The 16,752-nt window shown below is 41.9% G+C and overlaps 1 protein-coding gene across 8 annotated transcripts in view; it reads left to right on the top strand.

The window, feature by feature from the left end:
• CSMD2 (CUB and Sushi multiple domains 2) overlaps positions 1 to 16,752 on the top strand; it is a 323,412-nt gene that overhangs the window by 152,403 nt on the left and 154,257 nt on the right. For 7 of the 8 annotated variants that reach the window (XM_072027339.1, XM_072027338.1, XM_072027341.1 and 4 more), the window contains 2 exons: positions 5,473 to 5,585; positions 12,096 to 12,173. In XM_072027339.1, coding sequence (XP_071883440.1) covers positions 5,473 to 5,585; positions 12,096 to 12,173 — 191 coding nt within the window. Of the gene's footprint in view, positions 1 to 2,216; positions 2,344 to 5,472; positions 5,586 to 12,095; positions 12,174 to 16,752 lie in introns of those variants that run through there. The other variant, XM_072027342.1, reaches the window with a different exon arrangement.

Raw genomic sequence — 16,752 nt, 5'->3', positions numbered from 1 at the left:
TTGTTCTTTATCCCCCAGAATTTAATATGGTCTGAAATTTAACCAGATCTAATACCTGGTACAGCAGAAGGAAAGCTTCATGTAGTGTACCATGCACGTATCTGCAGCAGATTAATCTGCTTGGAACCTGAGAGCAGTGCCTGGCATGCCCATATTTCTCTCTAGTTCATTTAAAACCTGTGATCACAACATGAACTCTTGTCTTCTGCCGGGCCCCTCCTAATGTAGTCCTCCTCTGCCATGCTGATGGAACAAACAGCTGGGACTTGCAGCCTGATCACAAATGTGCGTAAATAAACTGTTCCACCGACCTCGTTCAACCACAAAATGACCCAAGTGCTCCTAGGGCAGCTTTTTTTCCTTGCTTATTCAGAGAAGAGCTAAGATTAAAATGGTTGTTCGTGTTCAAAGCCTCCTGTCTGCACAGGAGCAGGTCAGAAGCTCTCTGTTCTCCCTGTTCTGGGTATTTACCTGGTGAGATCAGCTCCTGTGGGGAGCCCGGAGCCTGCTGTCCTCAAAGCTCCCCGTATGTGCTGGGAACGTGCCTTTCGTTGCCTGTATCACAAAGGACTGTGACATAAAAAGCTAAAATCTGTTCTCTATGCACTGTGCATAGGATGAGCTTAAATTGCGGGAGGGAAGAAAAAATCAGGCTTAGCTATGAAGAAACACATTATTTCTAAATCCTCACTGCCATTGAGTTTTTCCTGGGGCTGGTAAATGCTCTGCAAGCAATTACAGGAGCTCCTGGGCTTTCTGAGCACTGGTTTCTCCACACTGGTTGCTTGACATTGGTGTTGAGGACCCTTCAAATTTGATCAGCATTGTTCAGTATATTACAGTATCTTAGGCATATTTTAACAGGTTCTTTCTCATGCAAAGTGTTCATGTGGTTGAAATGGTAAATTGTGATTTTGAGGGTCTTTTATAGGTAGAGCACAAGCCAGTGCCCAAAAACAAGGTCAGCAGGGGACGAGACCGAAGCCAGGGCTGAAATGAGCTTGTTCCTTGTCCATCCTCCTTTGCCTCTGCTGCCTCTGGTTGCCTCCAGAGAGCAGTTCGTATTTGCAGGCTCAGGCACGGCTGTGGAGGCTGCTTCTGGGAGCAAGCTCAGTTCATTTCCTTCTCCAAGTGACTCCTGAATTGAGACGATATTTAATACAGAATGGGTACTGAATTCCCATCAGTGAGCAATGGTTATTGATTTTACTTTAAAAAACAAGCCACCACCAATTCTTACATTGCTAGTTAGTCATCCCAGAGCCCAGATTTCCAGTTAACATGCTGTCATATTCAGGAAGCTGCATATTTAATCCAGTGATTCATATCTCCTGACGATGGCAGCAGGGAAGAGGAGGAGGAAGAGGAAATGGACATGGAGAGGCTTGAAAAGTTTTTGCAAATTGCTAATAGACTTTAAAAAAAAAAAAAACAGACACAAAACCCTGGAATACTGAAAAGTGCAGTAGCGGAGGTCAAAAATAGTCCAATGAGTCATGTGAATAAAAGCCCCTCTGTTAGAAATCCAATCATTTATTGGGCTAATGGTAGGAGTGGAAACTTCAGCTACTTAATGTAGTACGAAAGTGTGTTGGGAAATGCGGAAAGAAGTATCAGCTTTTAATTAGCTCTGGGCGTTTTAAACTCTCTGTGATGTATTTCCTCCTTATTGAAGACAACAAGGCAGCGCTGGGTTTATAAAACAAAAATAACGTGACCTTGAAAAGTTGGAGGTATAAACATCATGTGCTCCGTGTCACAGCGCAATCAGCGCCTTCGCCAAGAGATTGTTTTAGCCTTTACCGTGTGCCTTTTTCTTTCGGGTTGCTGTCACTTTGCCTGCTGGTGTAGCAGTGCTAACGGGTGCTGACTGGTGTTACCCCTATGCACAGACTCATGGTGGTGGCTCATGCAGGAGATTTGGGGTGTTTTCTCTGCTTTTAGTGATTGCTGTTGCCTTTTGCCTGCTGAGCATCCTTCCCATTTCATCTGAGATTCAGCAACAGCAGCCAGGGCATTTGCATTCAAGGACCATGCAGCTGCTTCAGATCAACTGTGTTTATCTGTAATTAAATATTCCATTATCAATTAACCATTAATGCTTCCTAGTGATTATTTCAAACCTGTGGGAGCCTTGTAGTGAAAAGGTAGTAGTTAACTGCAGGTGAACACGATGTTTTCTATTAAAAGCATAGCTGTAGCCATTTGATTTCTTACCCATCAGAACATTTCATCCCTGACCTATCCAGTCTGGTGCTGGGCAGCGTGATTTCATTGGGAATGAGCCCTTCTTTCTGCCGTTGTGCACCTGCAGACTCAGTGGCAGCAGCAGCTGAGAAAAAGGTGGGAGATGGGGATGCTTTTGGTCCGGCTGTGTGATGGTGGCTTGCCTGCTGCCTGGATAACGTGAAGCAGGAGAAGCTGCAGCTCTGGGATCACAGCTTGCAGCTTCCAGCACGTTCCCTCCTGCAGCACTGGCTTTTTTCTTCTCTGTAGCCCCGAGTGCCAGATGGAGATGCTCAGGTGAAGCAACCTGTGTCCGAGGTAGGGATTTGATGTTGGGTGGGTGGCCATCTGCAGGCACAGTTCAGCCCACCACAGTGGTTTGTTTGCTTTGTTCTTTGGGAGGGTTCCCCCCAAAAAAAGCAAACAAACAAAAAAAAAAACAACTGTTGGTGCTTTTCCTGTGGTGCATGGTGCTGTACCATGCGTCCATCCTGGACGCTTCCATGGGGTACCCAGCCAAAACAGCCCTGCTGAGGCTCTGTTCTCAGCCTGAGATGTGTGTGAAAAGGCAGCAGCTGCTTTCTTCCTCCTTGCCATCACTGTTGGTGTGTCTCAGCTGGTGCTCCAGTGCTGCTTCAGTGCAAAATCCAAGTTGGATGCCGATGGCCAGCAGCATCTGGGATCTAAAAGAGCTCCAAATCCTGCAACCTGACGTTAACAATGAGCTGCTTAACTTCAGAAATAAAAGGAATAGGGAGATAAAAGTGAAAAGAGGGAGTCCGTTCAGCTAGAGCCCTGGAGAATACAGTCTTTTTGTGAGCTGAGAGTTTGAGCAGTGGTGTGTATGGAAATGAGGACCTGATAGTGATTTCTTGGCTGATTTAGTCCTTTCACAAAGTTGTCAACGTCTTAAGCAAATGACATATGGTGCTGATGAACTTCCACGCAGGAAATTCAGGGAGTCATTGTCCCTCACCCTAAATCTTCTATAATACTTTACAGCAGTGCAAAGCACTTGTGGTTATGACTGGTTATTTCTCTATACTTCTGCTTTTGCCTTCAGAATTTTATTTTTTTTATGGTATTGCAAAGGTAGCAAGTAGTACTGTACGTTAATTTCTCCAACTGGTTTTCAATGTGTCAATTCACTCAGCTGGTTGAATTCTAGCATTTCACTTTATGTATGCAGGATTCTTGGAAGTTAATAGCGGACAATTCATGGACGTAAAAGTAGGTGTATGTGTAAGTAAACCACTAGTCAGCAGGCTACAGAATCTACTTCTCAAAAGGATACGTAGTAAAAATGGGCTGGGGGAAGAGGAGGGTGAAATTCTGCAGCATTCAAGCAGGTTAACTTTATTCCTCTCTAGTTCTTACATCAGGTAATCGAATTAATCAGCTCTGCGCAGTTATGAAAGCAAAATTTGGCTCTGCATACCTAAAGATTCTTTATGAGAAGTTTGACTATTGATTCCAAATAATAAAAGAGTCTTTGGGGGTAAGAGTATTAAGTTTAAAGATGTTGTCATAACAACCAGCCGTGGTAACTTTCTCAGAATTGGTTTTAGACATCCCATGTTTGATCTCAGCCCAAAATGTGTTTGTTGGAACTTAATTATTTGAAAAAGTATCAAATTAAAACAGTTTCAGCTAACTTTGAGTTAAGCAAGGATGGAAAAACGCCATATAGAAATCATTTTTGGAAGACCTGCTATTTCAAAAGGGTTGACAAAATTGGCACAAAAGTATCAATAGAGAAATTTTCAGCAACAATCTTAAACAATTTTATAGTGTAAAGAATATTTTCAGTCATGTTTCATAATTATGCAGAATTCAGCTTAACTCTCCAAAATAATATGTGGTTTAGTCTGTACTGTAGGTGGCAGAGGTGCATTAGTTATGCAGCATAATCATCTCTGCTGCTTCATTAGCGGAGCAGGATTACGCTGCAGTTCATCTACCATTAATAAATAAGCTGCCAAGTATCAGCCTGCTCCCCTGCTGTTTGCTTTAGAAAAAAATAAGAGCACCTTTGGAGGTGTTAGGTGAGTGAAGGACTTTTAAAATACTTTCTAGGCTTCTGTTCTACTCCTGAAATTGGGTAGTTATATTAAAAATGCAAGTATCCTCCTGAATCTAATAGATATATGGAATACTTTTACCTTCATCTAAAAAAAGCGCAGATATTGAAGTGCTAATATTTTTTAAATAAGTGACAGTCTGTGATTAAAAAAATCAAATGGGCTTTAGCTAACAATAATAGGATTCCATAATAGCTTTTGCCATGGTGGTGGTGTTCACCTTAGCGTGGTTAATGTTAACATTATGTAGCTCAATTCAAGGGTGCTGTGACTTAGGTAAACATCGTTCCGTACTAAGGCTTGGCGTGTGACAACTCAACCAGGAATTATGGCCTAAAGTTTAATAAAGCAAACAGTATTTTTTTTTTTAAAGAGGTATAAAGTGGTACGAAGAAAAAAAAGTTGTTGAAGGACTGATAAAGGGCTGTGGAGCTTTTCACCTCATGTTTGATGGTTATAATCTTCTCTGGGTTGGGATAGATCATAAATCATTGCTTCCTGCTGCCTATTCCAAGTAAAAGAAAATTGTTCTTGCAATGCTTTATCTCCCTCAGTTAAAATAAACTTTATTCTTTTAAAGTAGAGTTACCCAGACATGAAGACAGGAACTGAATGAGCTTGAGAGCTGAGCTCACCTCGCTTGCTTTAGATGTAGTACGCCCCCTGAGATGATTTTGTGATTTCAGTGTGATATCAATAAGATAACAAAAGGTGACGGTTATGAAAGCACTGCTGCTCCGGAGGAACGTGCAGAGCTCCTCTAGTTCAGTGGGGTTCTGTTCCTTTTGCTCTTCTTTGTGGTGCAGGAGTGGCCAGCTGCAGCAGGTGCTGCTATAGATGCCTCCCAAAAGGGCTTAAGGGCTTCCTTTCCCTGTTCCCCTGCTAGCTGGGCCTGGGGAAGGGCTGCATCTTCCTCAGCTCCATCCCCAGGGTGCTCGCAGCAGCTGGGAGGACTCGTGCACACCTCTGGGCTTTGGGGCTGAATGCAAAATGAGCGTTCTCATCTGATTTTTCTTTTGTATGGGGCGCTTGCTTTGAGCATATGGAACTCATTCAGGATCTCGGATGTTCGTGTAGGAGGAGGGTTGCCTGTGGAAGGACAGGTGGGTTTGGTGCAATTCACAGTCCAAATAACATTTGGCTGTTATTGGTTGGTTTCTTGCAGGTTTACCGGAATGAATCTGCCGGCCCCGGTTATCAGCAGTAAAAATTGGCTGCGGCTTCACTTCACATCAGATGGCAACCACAGGCAGAAGGGGTTCAGTGCCCAGTATCAAGGTAAATGCTTACTGCCCTGTTCGGTTATTCATTATGTGCCTTTAGCCAAACTTTTTTTTTCTCTAGGAATCCACAATTAACTTCCTGCATGATTATTCTCTGCTGTTAACCTTAATTTTCTAGCTGGGTATCCAGGTGTTGTCGCATGGAGAGCTGCTCTTGGCAATGTATTGGAAATGCAAACACTTGAGAGCTACTGGAAGATTCATTTGCAATGTATGCTTTGTTAGAGGAAGCAGATGTTCCTTTACCTGCAGCTTCGCAGAAGGTGCCATGTGGGTAACAGCAGCACAGACAGGGTGCCACGAGGCAAAGAGCAGTGCAGTCCCACAGTGACTGTGTTTTACTCTATGCTCAAGTGAGATGTCGCTGGGTCTGTTTTGAATGAGATCTAAACTATCCTGTATTTACTGGTTGTCTGTAGAAGAAACAAAGTTCAGGATTGGGGTCTAAGAATGCTGTTGGGTAAGAGGAAATTCTTTGGGACACAAACTGAGCAGAGAGAAGCTCCCGATCTGAGGCTTGTCAACAACCGTGGGGCACTGCAGTTCAGTGCATCCTTTCCGTGACCAAATGGTCACCAGAACAGGTGGCTTTGAGGGGCTTATTTAGGGCTGCTGACACCCTTCTCCCCAAGGATTTTGGAGGGTTTTGTGGGTGCCGTGGTGCAGCATTGCTTGAGGCAACCAACTCCAAAGGCAGGGTCAGGAATCAGGGCATTGAAGCAGGGAAGGAGCAGGAACATCTACCCAGCTCCTCATCCACTCTCCAGAGTTTTTTCTGTGTTGTTCAACAGCTTTCCTCAAAAGGAGGGAACAGGACATGGATAAAGAAAAGTGCCATAGCCCTAGACTGACAGGAACAACGTGGAAGGGAGATGATGTTCCTTTCATAAATGTATAAACCAGTTCTGTTTGTTCCGTGTTTGTTTAACCTTAGCAATGTTGTCATGGCCTCAGCATGGGCTTTGCTTTTATGAATCACTGTTGCTGCCTAACTTTCCGTATAGTCCTTTAATGTATAATTTTTTTTTATTTCAAATTATAATTAAAAACATTTTTTTGTTTTGTTTAGTTTTGTTGGGTTTTTTTGACTGTATAACACAAATGACTGCACGCAGCTGATGACTCTTGATACAGCATTTTCCTTTGCAGTCATGATTGCTGCTTTCTATTAAAACACCTGTATGAATCATCCTTTTTTCCTAAATAGAAAAGTAAAGATTAATGTTATAATTTCCTCTGATTAGATAAATGTCAGGGGGTTCTAATCTAGCACACTCCTTGGAAACTTTTGTTAGATATAATGAACTGTGCTTTTGTGTATTGAGTGTTTAAAAGATGAGCTTAAAAATGTGCTGTTGAAATGGCATTGAGGGAGGACCTCTAACTAGGTGGCAAAGGGAATCTGAAGCCCATTCTTCAGTAACTTGCTGGTTTTATGGCATTTGTCAGGGCCTCTCCATCTGTTAAGATTTAAATACTTAAAATAGAAAAAAAAAAAAAAAAAGAAAAAAGAAAAAGCACCAACAAACAACAACAAGAAGACAACCTGGGGATAAAGGCAGGATTTTTTGCAGTCAATGGAATTTGTGTCTACAGAACATTAAAGATGCCAATGCAACTTCAGAAAACTCAGCATAACCCTTTCAGAGGAGCACAACCTTGTTTGAACATAAATATTTTAATGGAGATAAATAAGTAAGTAGCTACAAAATAGGACATGTAATGCCAGATAAAGTAGAGCAACTAAAATGTGTTTCTTAGCAGTAGAGCTGTAAGTGAACCTTGGGATTGTCCAAGAGCAGGAAGGAAGGGAGGGTTAGGATGAATCTAATTCGTTGTCTGTTTTCCAAAGATGTTCCCCGTTTATTAACATCCTGTATCCTCTGAGACAGCATCTGGCTTTGTTGATAATCTATAAGAAAGTCATTTCCCTTCCAACTTGTTTAACATTGATATGTAGTTTTAGCAGAACGCCTTCTTCATATGTTCCATTTCAGCTCTTCCTAATCCATGCCCTCGTTTGGGCATCTCTTTAGGAATGTAAAAGCAAGGTTAGATATAAACAGCCCATGTACAGGTTCTCTTTATGTTGAATACAGTTAAATTCATGCCTTTGCAGGGAGAGTGGAAGTATTTTTCCCTTCCCTGTTGCTTTTATGTAAGGTGAATCTTGCATTCTTGCAAATAGCGTGTTCCACACCCTGTGAAAGCAAATGGAAGGGGCCATAGATAAATTGGTGCATTGATCTTTTTTCTTTCGTCCTCCCGCTCCCTCTGTCTTCATTCCTGAATACGTGCTGTGTACCTGCAGGTGATAAGAAAATAAGCTCGATGTGCCTTGCTCAGGACAGGCGGCAGTAGGGGTTAGAAGCCAGGTATTGTCAGTCATCAGCGTAGCGATGAGGTACTGTAAATGAGGTAATGAAAAAGCTGCTGAATTCAAAATGATGCTAAACAGATCTAAATAATGATCTGCCTGGTGTAGTCCATCTCTCCAGCACATATTTTATTGCTTAAATAGGATCCTGAATTGCTTTTTAGCTGATTGTTACCAACACATAATTGCATCTTTTATTGATCTAACCCTCCCCATTCCCTTCCCCTTCTGTCCTGCACTCTCAGGTAGAAAGACAAATGGGGGTGAGTTTCAACCCGTAGCACAATGCACAATACTGGCAGGCTTGTCATCTTTAATAATGGTCTGATGAACTATTTTGCACATATTGCACTACCTAAAAGGCTTTTAAAAATATGTGTATATCTATATATCCTTAATTTTTGGCAGATCTACCAATCCTCATCTTGGATCACGATTGTGGGCTGCAAAGGGGCTAGAGCGTATGCTCTGCAACCTGTTAAGTCTCCTGAGCAATCCTGAGAAAAAGGGAAAAAGAGGAAAATTCAGGCACTTGTTACAGGATCTGACTCCTAAAGCTGTTTAAGCTGTTCCTTAGACTAGCTAATGGCAGGAATCAATGAAGGAAGGGTGTCATTTCGCTAGGTATGCATACAACCCTATGGGTGTTTGAAAATGGTTGCAGGTGAGGGAAGGTGATTTCTCTTCACGTCCAGCTCAAGCGAAAATCCTTGTAAGCAACCTGCAGTAATATCACAGATGATACTAGAGCACCCCAGCAGGAAGAAAATAAAGTAGAAATCCGATTCAAGCCAGCCAATATTTCATGGCAACTCCCCAGCAAGGGAAACAGAGTTTCATGGAATAGATTTTTGCTGAAATATGGTGTTTTTTGGTTTTTGTTTTTAAATTAAAAATAAATAAATGTCTCCTTAAATTCTTATTTAGAGCAACATGAAACAGTTTAAATAAAAAAACATCCCAGACTGCTTGCTTGCTGGAAAAGCTTTGTAATGTCATCTTTCAAATTTGACAGGACACTGAGCATTCCATTAGATCTATCAGGTATGTGTGAGCAGCAAAACCCTCCGGAAAACAGAGTAACTTCTGTTCATCCAATTAGCCTGACACAATCCTTTGCAGTACTGTTCCACATTCAAATTTATAAACAATATAGATTTTCATATATTGGATTTTTGAGGGCATAGCTAGGGGAATTGTTCTTATTTATTTTTTAAAAAAAGAAAACAATATACTGTATTCTGACTTGCTCTAATCTAAATTGAGTCATTTGTAAACCTTGACTTCATCATTACGTCTCCGTGTAGTAAAATGAAGGATTAAGGAGAGGGAGTATGCAGTGAGCTCATTACCAATGATCATTGAAAGAGACGGAATGCAATTAGGGTAAACACGGTCTGTGCTTCATGGGTAACATAGTTCAGCCTCCGTATTTTACGATTGATCCCTGGTAGTGACAGCCTGCTTTCCGCTGCTTGTTTTCATTACCGTTGGGTGCTTTTGAGCTAAGTTTTCCATTAGAGTCACAAATCTGGAGTGGGTTTTCTTCTGTGGGCCTGATCCTAAAGGCAGGTCAGGAATAAGGTCGAACCTTTTGGCATTGCTGAGACACGTCATGGCTGTGGTGTCAGCATCAAGGCTGCAGGCACAGGGATCGAAAAGCTGTGGGCTGGTGATGGAAGAGCTTTGCTTGATCTTTAGGGCTCCAAGCTTGCTTTACCATGCAGAAATCAACAGGGCAGTGCTTCTACTTGTGTGACCAGGAGGCACAGTTACTGGTAATTGCGTGAGTTAACTTCCGATGGGAAGGTGCAGAGGGTAAAAATGAGAATTAACTTTCATAAAGCTCCTCTCTTCCTGGTGGTGCTCCGAAGCATTTTACAGAGCAATGAATTAGATACGGCACAGTCACGAGCCATTCTACGGCCTGTAATAGCTCAAATTTAGCTGTAGATACTTGGGCCTGACAGTGTTTTATTGACTGGGAGGGAATGTTGGCTGGGATTACGAGCTTCCCCGCGTACTTGCTTGGTACAAAGCCTCATTACCTGCAAGGCACTGTTATTCCCATGGCAGTGGGAGCACTGTGCTGCAGAGGCTCAGCACCGTGGGGCCAGGAGCTCGGTGTCCCCAGGGATTGCAGCTGGGCTGAGCAGGGTGCTGGGGTGCCCACAAAAAGCACCCCGTGAGCAATTCCCACTCTGGTTTTGCAACAGGGTGCACACCTGAGTGCTGTCCCAACCCAAAATAGTGCTGCCTGGGTTCGTCCTGCCCAGTGAGTGTGTTATTAGTCCTGTAATCCTGGGGCCTTTTCATTTCTCATTTGTGCTTTAAAGCTGTCACTGTTCTAGTCGAGACAGGATCCAGATTTCCCCAGAAATTTTAGATTTTGTAGCCTCGTATTCTCTTTTTTAGGCCCTTGATACAGTGAGTTATGATAAAAACCTTGAGCTCAGACTACAAAGGTCCCAGAATTGTCGTAACGTGACCTGGAGGGATATGTTGCTGTTTGGGATGTTCTGAGATGTGCTGCTTTTTTCTTGGAGCGTTTGCAGATGGATTACAGTCAAAACGAAACAGGCATGTCGTAGATTTGCTTTGAAATTGGCATACTGTTAATTATTTTTCCCTCTTTATTAAAAAAAAAGGCAATAAACCTCCAACAGATTAAAGATACTAATACTAGACAACGTAAGCTTTTCTTCATGAATATTTTTAAAGCTAATTCAGACCTCAGTTTGAAGTTATGCTTTATTTAAAGAGAAGGCAAAAAGCTTTAGCCAAATAATGAACAAAAAGCTCCAAGCTAGCATCTAGCAGAGTAAAAGCGCTACCTTAGGTAAGCTTCAAGGAATAATGCTTGACATCTCCCTGTCTGAAGCTCCTGCAAACAGATGTTATTAACATTTTTTAAAGCCAAAAAAGTATGATTAAAAAAAAAACAACTCGTTAGTTATATTGGTAATTTTTCTTGACAACTTTGTCTTCAAAATGTGCTAATTTAGAGATCAAAGTAGGATGAGATAAAGAACGAGAAAAGAACAGTTTGAAGTGAGAGATGGACTGCCTTTCTCCGCAGATGATAACTGGCTCATCAGAAAAAGGATAAACTGATACGGGCATCATGCTTTCTGATGGGAAGTTATTCTTTCGCTGCATTAACTTCAAATATGCCAGTAAAAATTCTGCTGCATCTTAGTCAAAAATATCTGTATTTACGCTGCAGGGAGCTGTGGTGTCTCTCTACGGGTATCCAGAGGGTTTTGATGGCGTGGATTTTGAGCAAAACCCTCTGGTGTAGAGAGCCTCGGTAACAGCCAAGACCAGAGAATAGGAACAAATAGTTGCTTGGTTGTGTTGGGAAGCTTCCTATCACCTAGAAGGATAGGACTCTTTTGGCAATGGATAGATCAAAATCTTGCCGCTACCCTCGTGTGTTTTCTCATCTAGATGAGGTTTAGAGCAGGGAAGGTCAGGACCTGTGACGGAATAGTCATGAAGATTTTATAATTGAGATGATTATGGCTGTTAACAGTGGGTCTGTAAATCTGTACTACTCTTTGCCAGTAATGTGACTTTAATATTGCCCTTTTGTTTTATATTTTACTGCCTTTTTATGAATCTAATGCTTCTGTAGTTCTCATGTACAATTTTCAGGTTATGGGGTGTCCCTTTTGAGAGCTGTATTCCCACAGAAGCAGAGAATGGCCTTGCTCTGTACTATGTTATAATGTAGTAACTGCATCAGCAAAACCAAGTGGAACTTACCATTTTGCTCTTGAGATCCCTAAAGCCTCTTAGATCTTCCCTCTTGTCCATTTCCCAGTTTTGGTACATTAAGCAAAATGGTATGGCTCCAGAGGGTTGGGGATTGCTTGCCCAATTTTTATATTCAATTGGGTCAACTGGACGGGGTCAGTTCTATGAGGACACTGGTCCAGATCTAACAAAGGCAAATGAACAGAGGAACCTTGTGGCTCTGAGGGCTTGGGAAAAGTTGTCTAAGATGCATGATATCCTAGAGTTTGGGTAGTGTACAACTGTTGCTGTATTCTCATTTTAAATAACCACTAATGCTTAGCTAAATCCTGTCCTTGTATTTTTGCTTTGTTTTAAATCTGTCTCTAGTCAAAAAGCAAATGGAGCTGAAGTCCAGAGGCGTGAAGCTAATGCCAAGCAAGGACAATAACCAGAAGACATCAGTGTGTAAGTTTTCTGGCTCCTCCGTATGCTCTCTTTGTATAATGATCTCCTTGAACATTTCATTTGACTTTCCAATAATCTCTAAAACTTTGTCACTCTTGAAAGTTTTAATGCCTTACCCTCTCCTCCCTTTGCATTACTGCATCACTTCCTTCCAGTGCTCTATTCACAAGCATATACTAACCCCTTAAAGTGGGAACGCAGGGGATTGGTGTGTGTGCATTTAATATATACTGTATGCATCCTGTTTGGTGGCAGACTGGGGTTCATTATTTGTCGTCTTTTAGTTTGGAAAGTGTCAAAATGTAAACAACGTTGAAAACTGAATTAATGTTATTGTAAATTTAGGAGAAGGGCTAAGGAACCACAAGAAACAAGTGTTAGAAAACGTACAGAATCAGTAGCAGTCTCTCTGTTTTTCTCTTTGCATTTTATGTAATTATTCGTTCCTGCAGAAAAATCATGCCACTTCAGTCTGCAAAAGCTTATACTACTGACTTCTGTGGTCCCCGTATTAGTTTCTCGCATTCAGTATATCTAGTGTTTGATATCTGTTAGAGGTGTGCTCAGAACGTCGCTTTGTCACTGGTGTGTTTTCCTCCTGCAGTAAGTGAATCTGTTAGGTCATTCATCTTTGCATTAGGTTCCTTCCGAGCGAGACTCGGAGTTTCTTTATGCACATGGCTCTGGGCAAGTGACTGGGCTCTAAAGGGGACTCAAGATTAAACAAGAAGGATCTGAATTAACTCCATGTTATATCGTATAGAAATTTAAACAGGAGCAAAGTGCAGTATTTCCTAAATAGTTTTCTGGGGGGGAGGATGTAATTGTTCATTCTCTGCATAGTCCATTGCACCCATCAAAGAGGAACTGTTTGGACATTTCACTCACCTGAACTTCAGATGCAAAATTCAGTTAAGAAAAATGGATGAACTGAATTTAAAACATCACTCACTGTCTGTCTGAAATGAAAATGGCTCACTTTTAGGTTCACATGAGTGCTTGTAGTCTCCAGTTATACAAAGAGAAAGGTCCAACGAGGTAAACAGCAGGATGTAAATTGCCCAATATCTCCAGAGTAGAAAATGCTGGGGTGTGTTTAAAGAAAACAAACTCACTTTTAAGAAAAGCCCTGTATCCAGGATGCTTTTGGTCCTACGAAATATTCTTGCCAAGAAGAATTTAACCTTTTGAGGTATGATGAACAGTTGACTTCACTGAGGCTGAAATTACGTTGGAAAATACCTCTGCCTTTGATTGTGTGGGCACCGGAGCTCCAGAAGATGTGAGGATGTGTTTGGTGTGGGATTTGTGTGGTCTCGGATATTGGGGTTTGTGGGGAAGGGAGTCGTAACCAAGTGATAAGTGTTGGCCTGTTTTGGACTTGTTAGTTTACACTGTATAAGTGTCAAGAATACACAGGATTCCCATTTTGCCTTCCTGCACACCCTAGGATGCTTCCCAGTAGCATTTCCTTCAGTTGTTATTGAACGTTACAGTACTAAAACAAAGGACCCAGAACAGCACTCTAAATAAATTAGAGTACAGAAGTGCCCACTGTGAAGCTGCATGTTTGGGTTTCTCTGTGGCCAGGTAGCAGCAGTCTGCTCTGCTCCTGGTTTGCGTGTCAGGACCATTGTCAGCACTAACCCTTCAGGGGGTCCTGGGGAAGGTGCTGGGGGCTGAGTAACAGACCAGAGCTGAATTTTCCTTTTTAGTGTACCCTGCTCTGTCTCAGTCGCGCTCCACTTCGGAGGATGAAGTTGTAGGAAATTCTTGGTACTTCTGCCCAGCCTGTCCTCACCCAGTGGAGAGCAGACTGCAGCCTTCAAAGCTGCCAGTTCAGCACCCTGTGCAGTGCTCCTCATGTCGTATTTGATAAGGCGAAACAGCGATAGGAGGGCAGCTTAGCCTGAAATCTCTTCAGGTATATATCACTATACAGTGATAGTACTGTGGCCCAAATTCCTTTCTGTTACCAGCAGGGTGTTTGGTGCAACCCTGGTGTCTTTAGCTTCGTCCACGTACACTGCTCTCAGCAATGTCTGGATTGTAAACCCCGATTAACCTCTATCCTGCACAGCCTTCTGCTGCCACACTTCTGTTACAGTGAATTTTCAACCTCAGGAATGCTGATTCTGTAGAAGATGTCTCCAGAAAATGGTTTATTTTCAGAAAATGGAGCCTGAAGTGTTATCTTTTTTTTTTTCCCCCCTTGCTTTTTTGATTTGCTTGGCTAGCCGTGCCCTCTCTTCTCTGAAACTTTCATGAGCTTGTGAGCTATGCTTCAGTAGTGGTTATACAGGTGGGATAGGCTGATTAAAGGCCTCTGAAGTTTGCTCGTATTACTATAATCATTTCATCTGGCTCGAATATCAGAAATTTAGAAATGGCTGTGTCTCTCGGTAAAAGCTAGAGCTATACCCTGCTTTGCTTTCAAATCCTTTCCTGCCAGCAATGGTTTCTAGTGGTCTTTGCACCTCTCCTAAAATTCTCCCTTGAAGAACCTGTTGTCACATCAGGCAGCTTGCAGCTACGTGCTTAATACCCTATAGGTCTTTCAGAGGATTTCAGTTTTGCTGGATGGATGCTGTGGTTACCTGCCAGATCCTACCTCGCCAGATTAAACTCTGTTTCACATGTCTGAATGGAGACAAAATGTATTCATGTTGCAGCTGTTTGTACTCTTTCAGAAAAAGAATATATAAAAAACATGGAATTTGGTGGGGGACGTGCTAATTTTGTTCAGTTGCAGTCAAACGTGTTTATTTGAAATTTAAATCAAGTGCTTCATACTGTTCACCATCCCTAAAATTAATTGGGCATCTTGCTTTAATCAGTTTTAGAGGAAAAATAATACAGCTCTGCAGAATAAGCTATAAGAAACACATTTTAAAATTTGAGATTGCATTTAGGGGATTACTTTTTTCTGATATTAACCGAGACACTTTCTGCATTTGCAGTTATCCTAAAGCAGCGAGAAAGTCAGTGTATTGCATGCAGTATGTAAATGTGTATATTCCATGCTCACACAGTGTGAAAAACATGGTACTTTGCTTTTATAAAACAGCATCAGGGTTGTTTTTCTGACATTTGAATGAGGCACACCTGAAAACACACTGCTGGACGTTACTGAAAGGGATTGAATGAAGTAGTGCAAGCTCTGTGTATCTTCACATTTGTCAGAATCTATTTTAAATTTGCAAATGCGAAGTCATTTTGGAGGTGTTGATCAATTTTAGTCTCAGCCAAGTGTATGGAAGCTGCGGGATTGAGCATTGCAGTAAGCCTGCTTTCTGCAGCACGTGTCAAGGGATGAGTGTTTGCGTGTGGGTCCCTGCTGCACTGCCACGGTACAAAGTGAGCGTGGAGCAAAGAGGAGCAGGCGGTGGGCTTCTGGCTGGAAGCAGCACAGCTTCCAAACGAGCCCGGTTGGGTTGAAGTAGGGCGTGCTGCAAACAGTCTTTGAAATCTGACCAGAAGGTTGTATGGAGTACCTGTAAGCCTTAGAGTGGTCATGAAGATTAACTCAACCATGTTAAGACAACTGAGAGATGCTAAAGTCCTCCTTTGTTCCCCTCATGCCAGGAGAAGAGCTCACTTTTTTCACTGTATTTTTCATGCTGAGAAACATAAAGGTTTTGTTTAAAAAAAAAAAAAAATTTAGATCCTGTTTTATCTTGTAACTCATATTTAACACTCCAAAATTCAATAAAAATTGTCCCTTGGGAGTCTATCAGTGAACTTTATTAACATGGGGAAATACAGAGAGCTAAAGGTTCCTAGTTCTTTTAACAGATGGAGTAAATTACCGTTGCAAACAAAGCAATCATAACTGGCTGTTACTGAATGCATGATGAGAAGGAAGTTGTTGGGGAAAAAAAAATAAATAGGAGAGTAAAGGGGGAGGAAAACAAGTTCCATGGTTTGGGAGAAAGAATCCTTGAGCCTGTAATGTAGAACTGGAACACTTCATCACAGCTTTTAAGATCTATTGTTCTCCTTGTAACCCTGAAGAACTCATTTGGAGTGCTACAGCCCTGGCATAAATCAGTCAAACCTTTAGGAAGATGAACACAGTACTGACACCAAGTTCTCAGCATAACAAATATGGTTTATGAACTTTGCTTTAGTTGCGTTCATGTGTGTATCTTTAAAGCAAAAGATAGAAGAACAGAAGTTTCTGTAAGTGGCCATCTGATCCATCCTCTCCTTTTCTTTCACTCTTAATGTGAAAAAATAAAATGTCCACACTGTCATGATACAAAGATACCTCTCCTTGCTCTGTTTGTATCTGATCTGCTCACTGGTTATCTACACGTGTTGTATAGATACTAATGAAAGAAGTATTTTAGTCTTCAGAAGTATGATTGATAATTGACAACCTGCTCTCTGGTGCCTGTGGGTTCTGCTGCTCATCTGTAGCCTTGCCTCTTCCCAAAGCTTTGAACCAGTCTCCTAGGTTTGCTGTTGTCTGATATGAGCCATAATAAATGAATGTGACACCAGCTCAGAGTAACCAACATGGGTGTAAATGCTGTCTGGGTAGTGTTTTGACTGTGGGAGAAAGAATTTGATGTGG

Source organism: Anas platyrhynchos, chromosome 24 (genome assembly GCF_047663525.1).
Source record: "Anas platyrhynchos isolate ZD024472 breed Pekin duck chromosome 24, IASCAAS_PekinDuck_T2T, whole genome shotgun sequence".
In the NCBI taxonomy this organism is placed as follows: Eukaryota; Metazoa; Chordata; class Aves; order Anseriformes; family Anatidae; genus Anas; species Anas platyrhynchos.
This window is presented reverse-complemented; position numbering and strand designations above follow the sequence as displayed.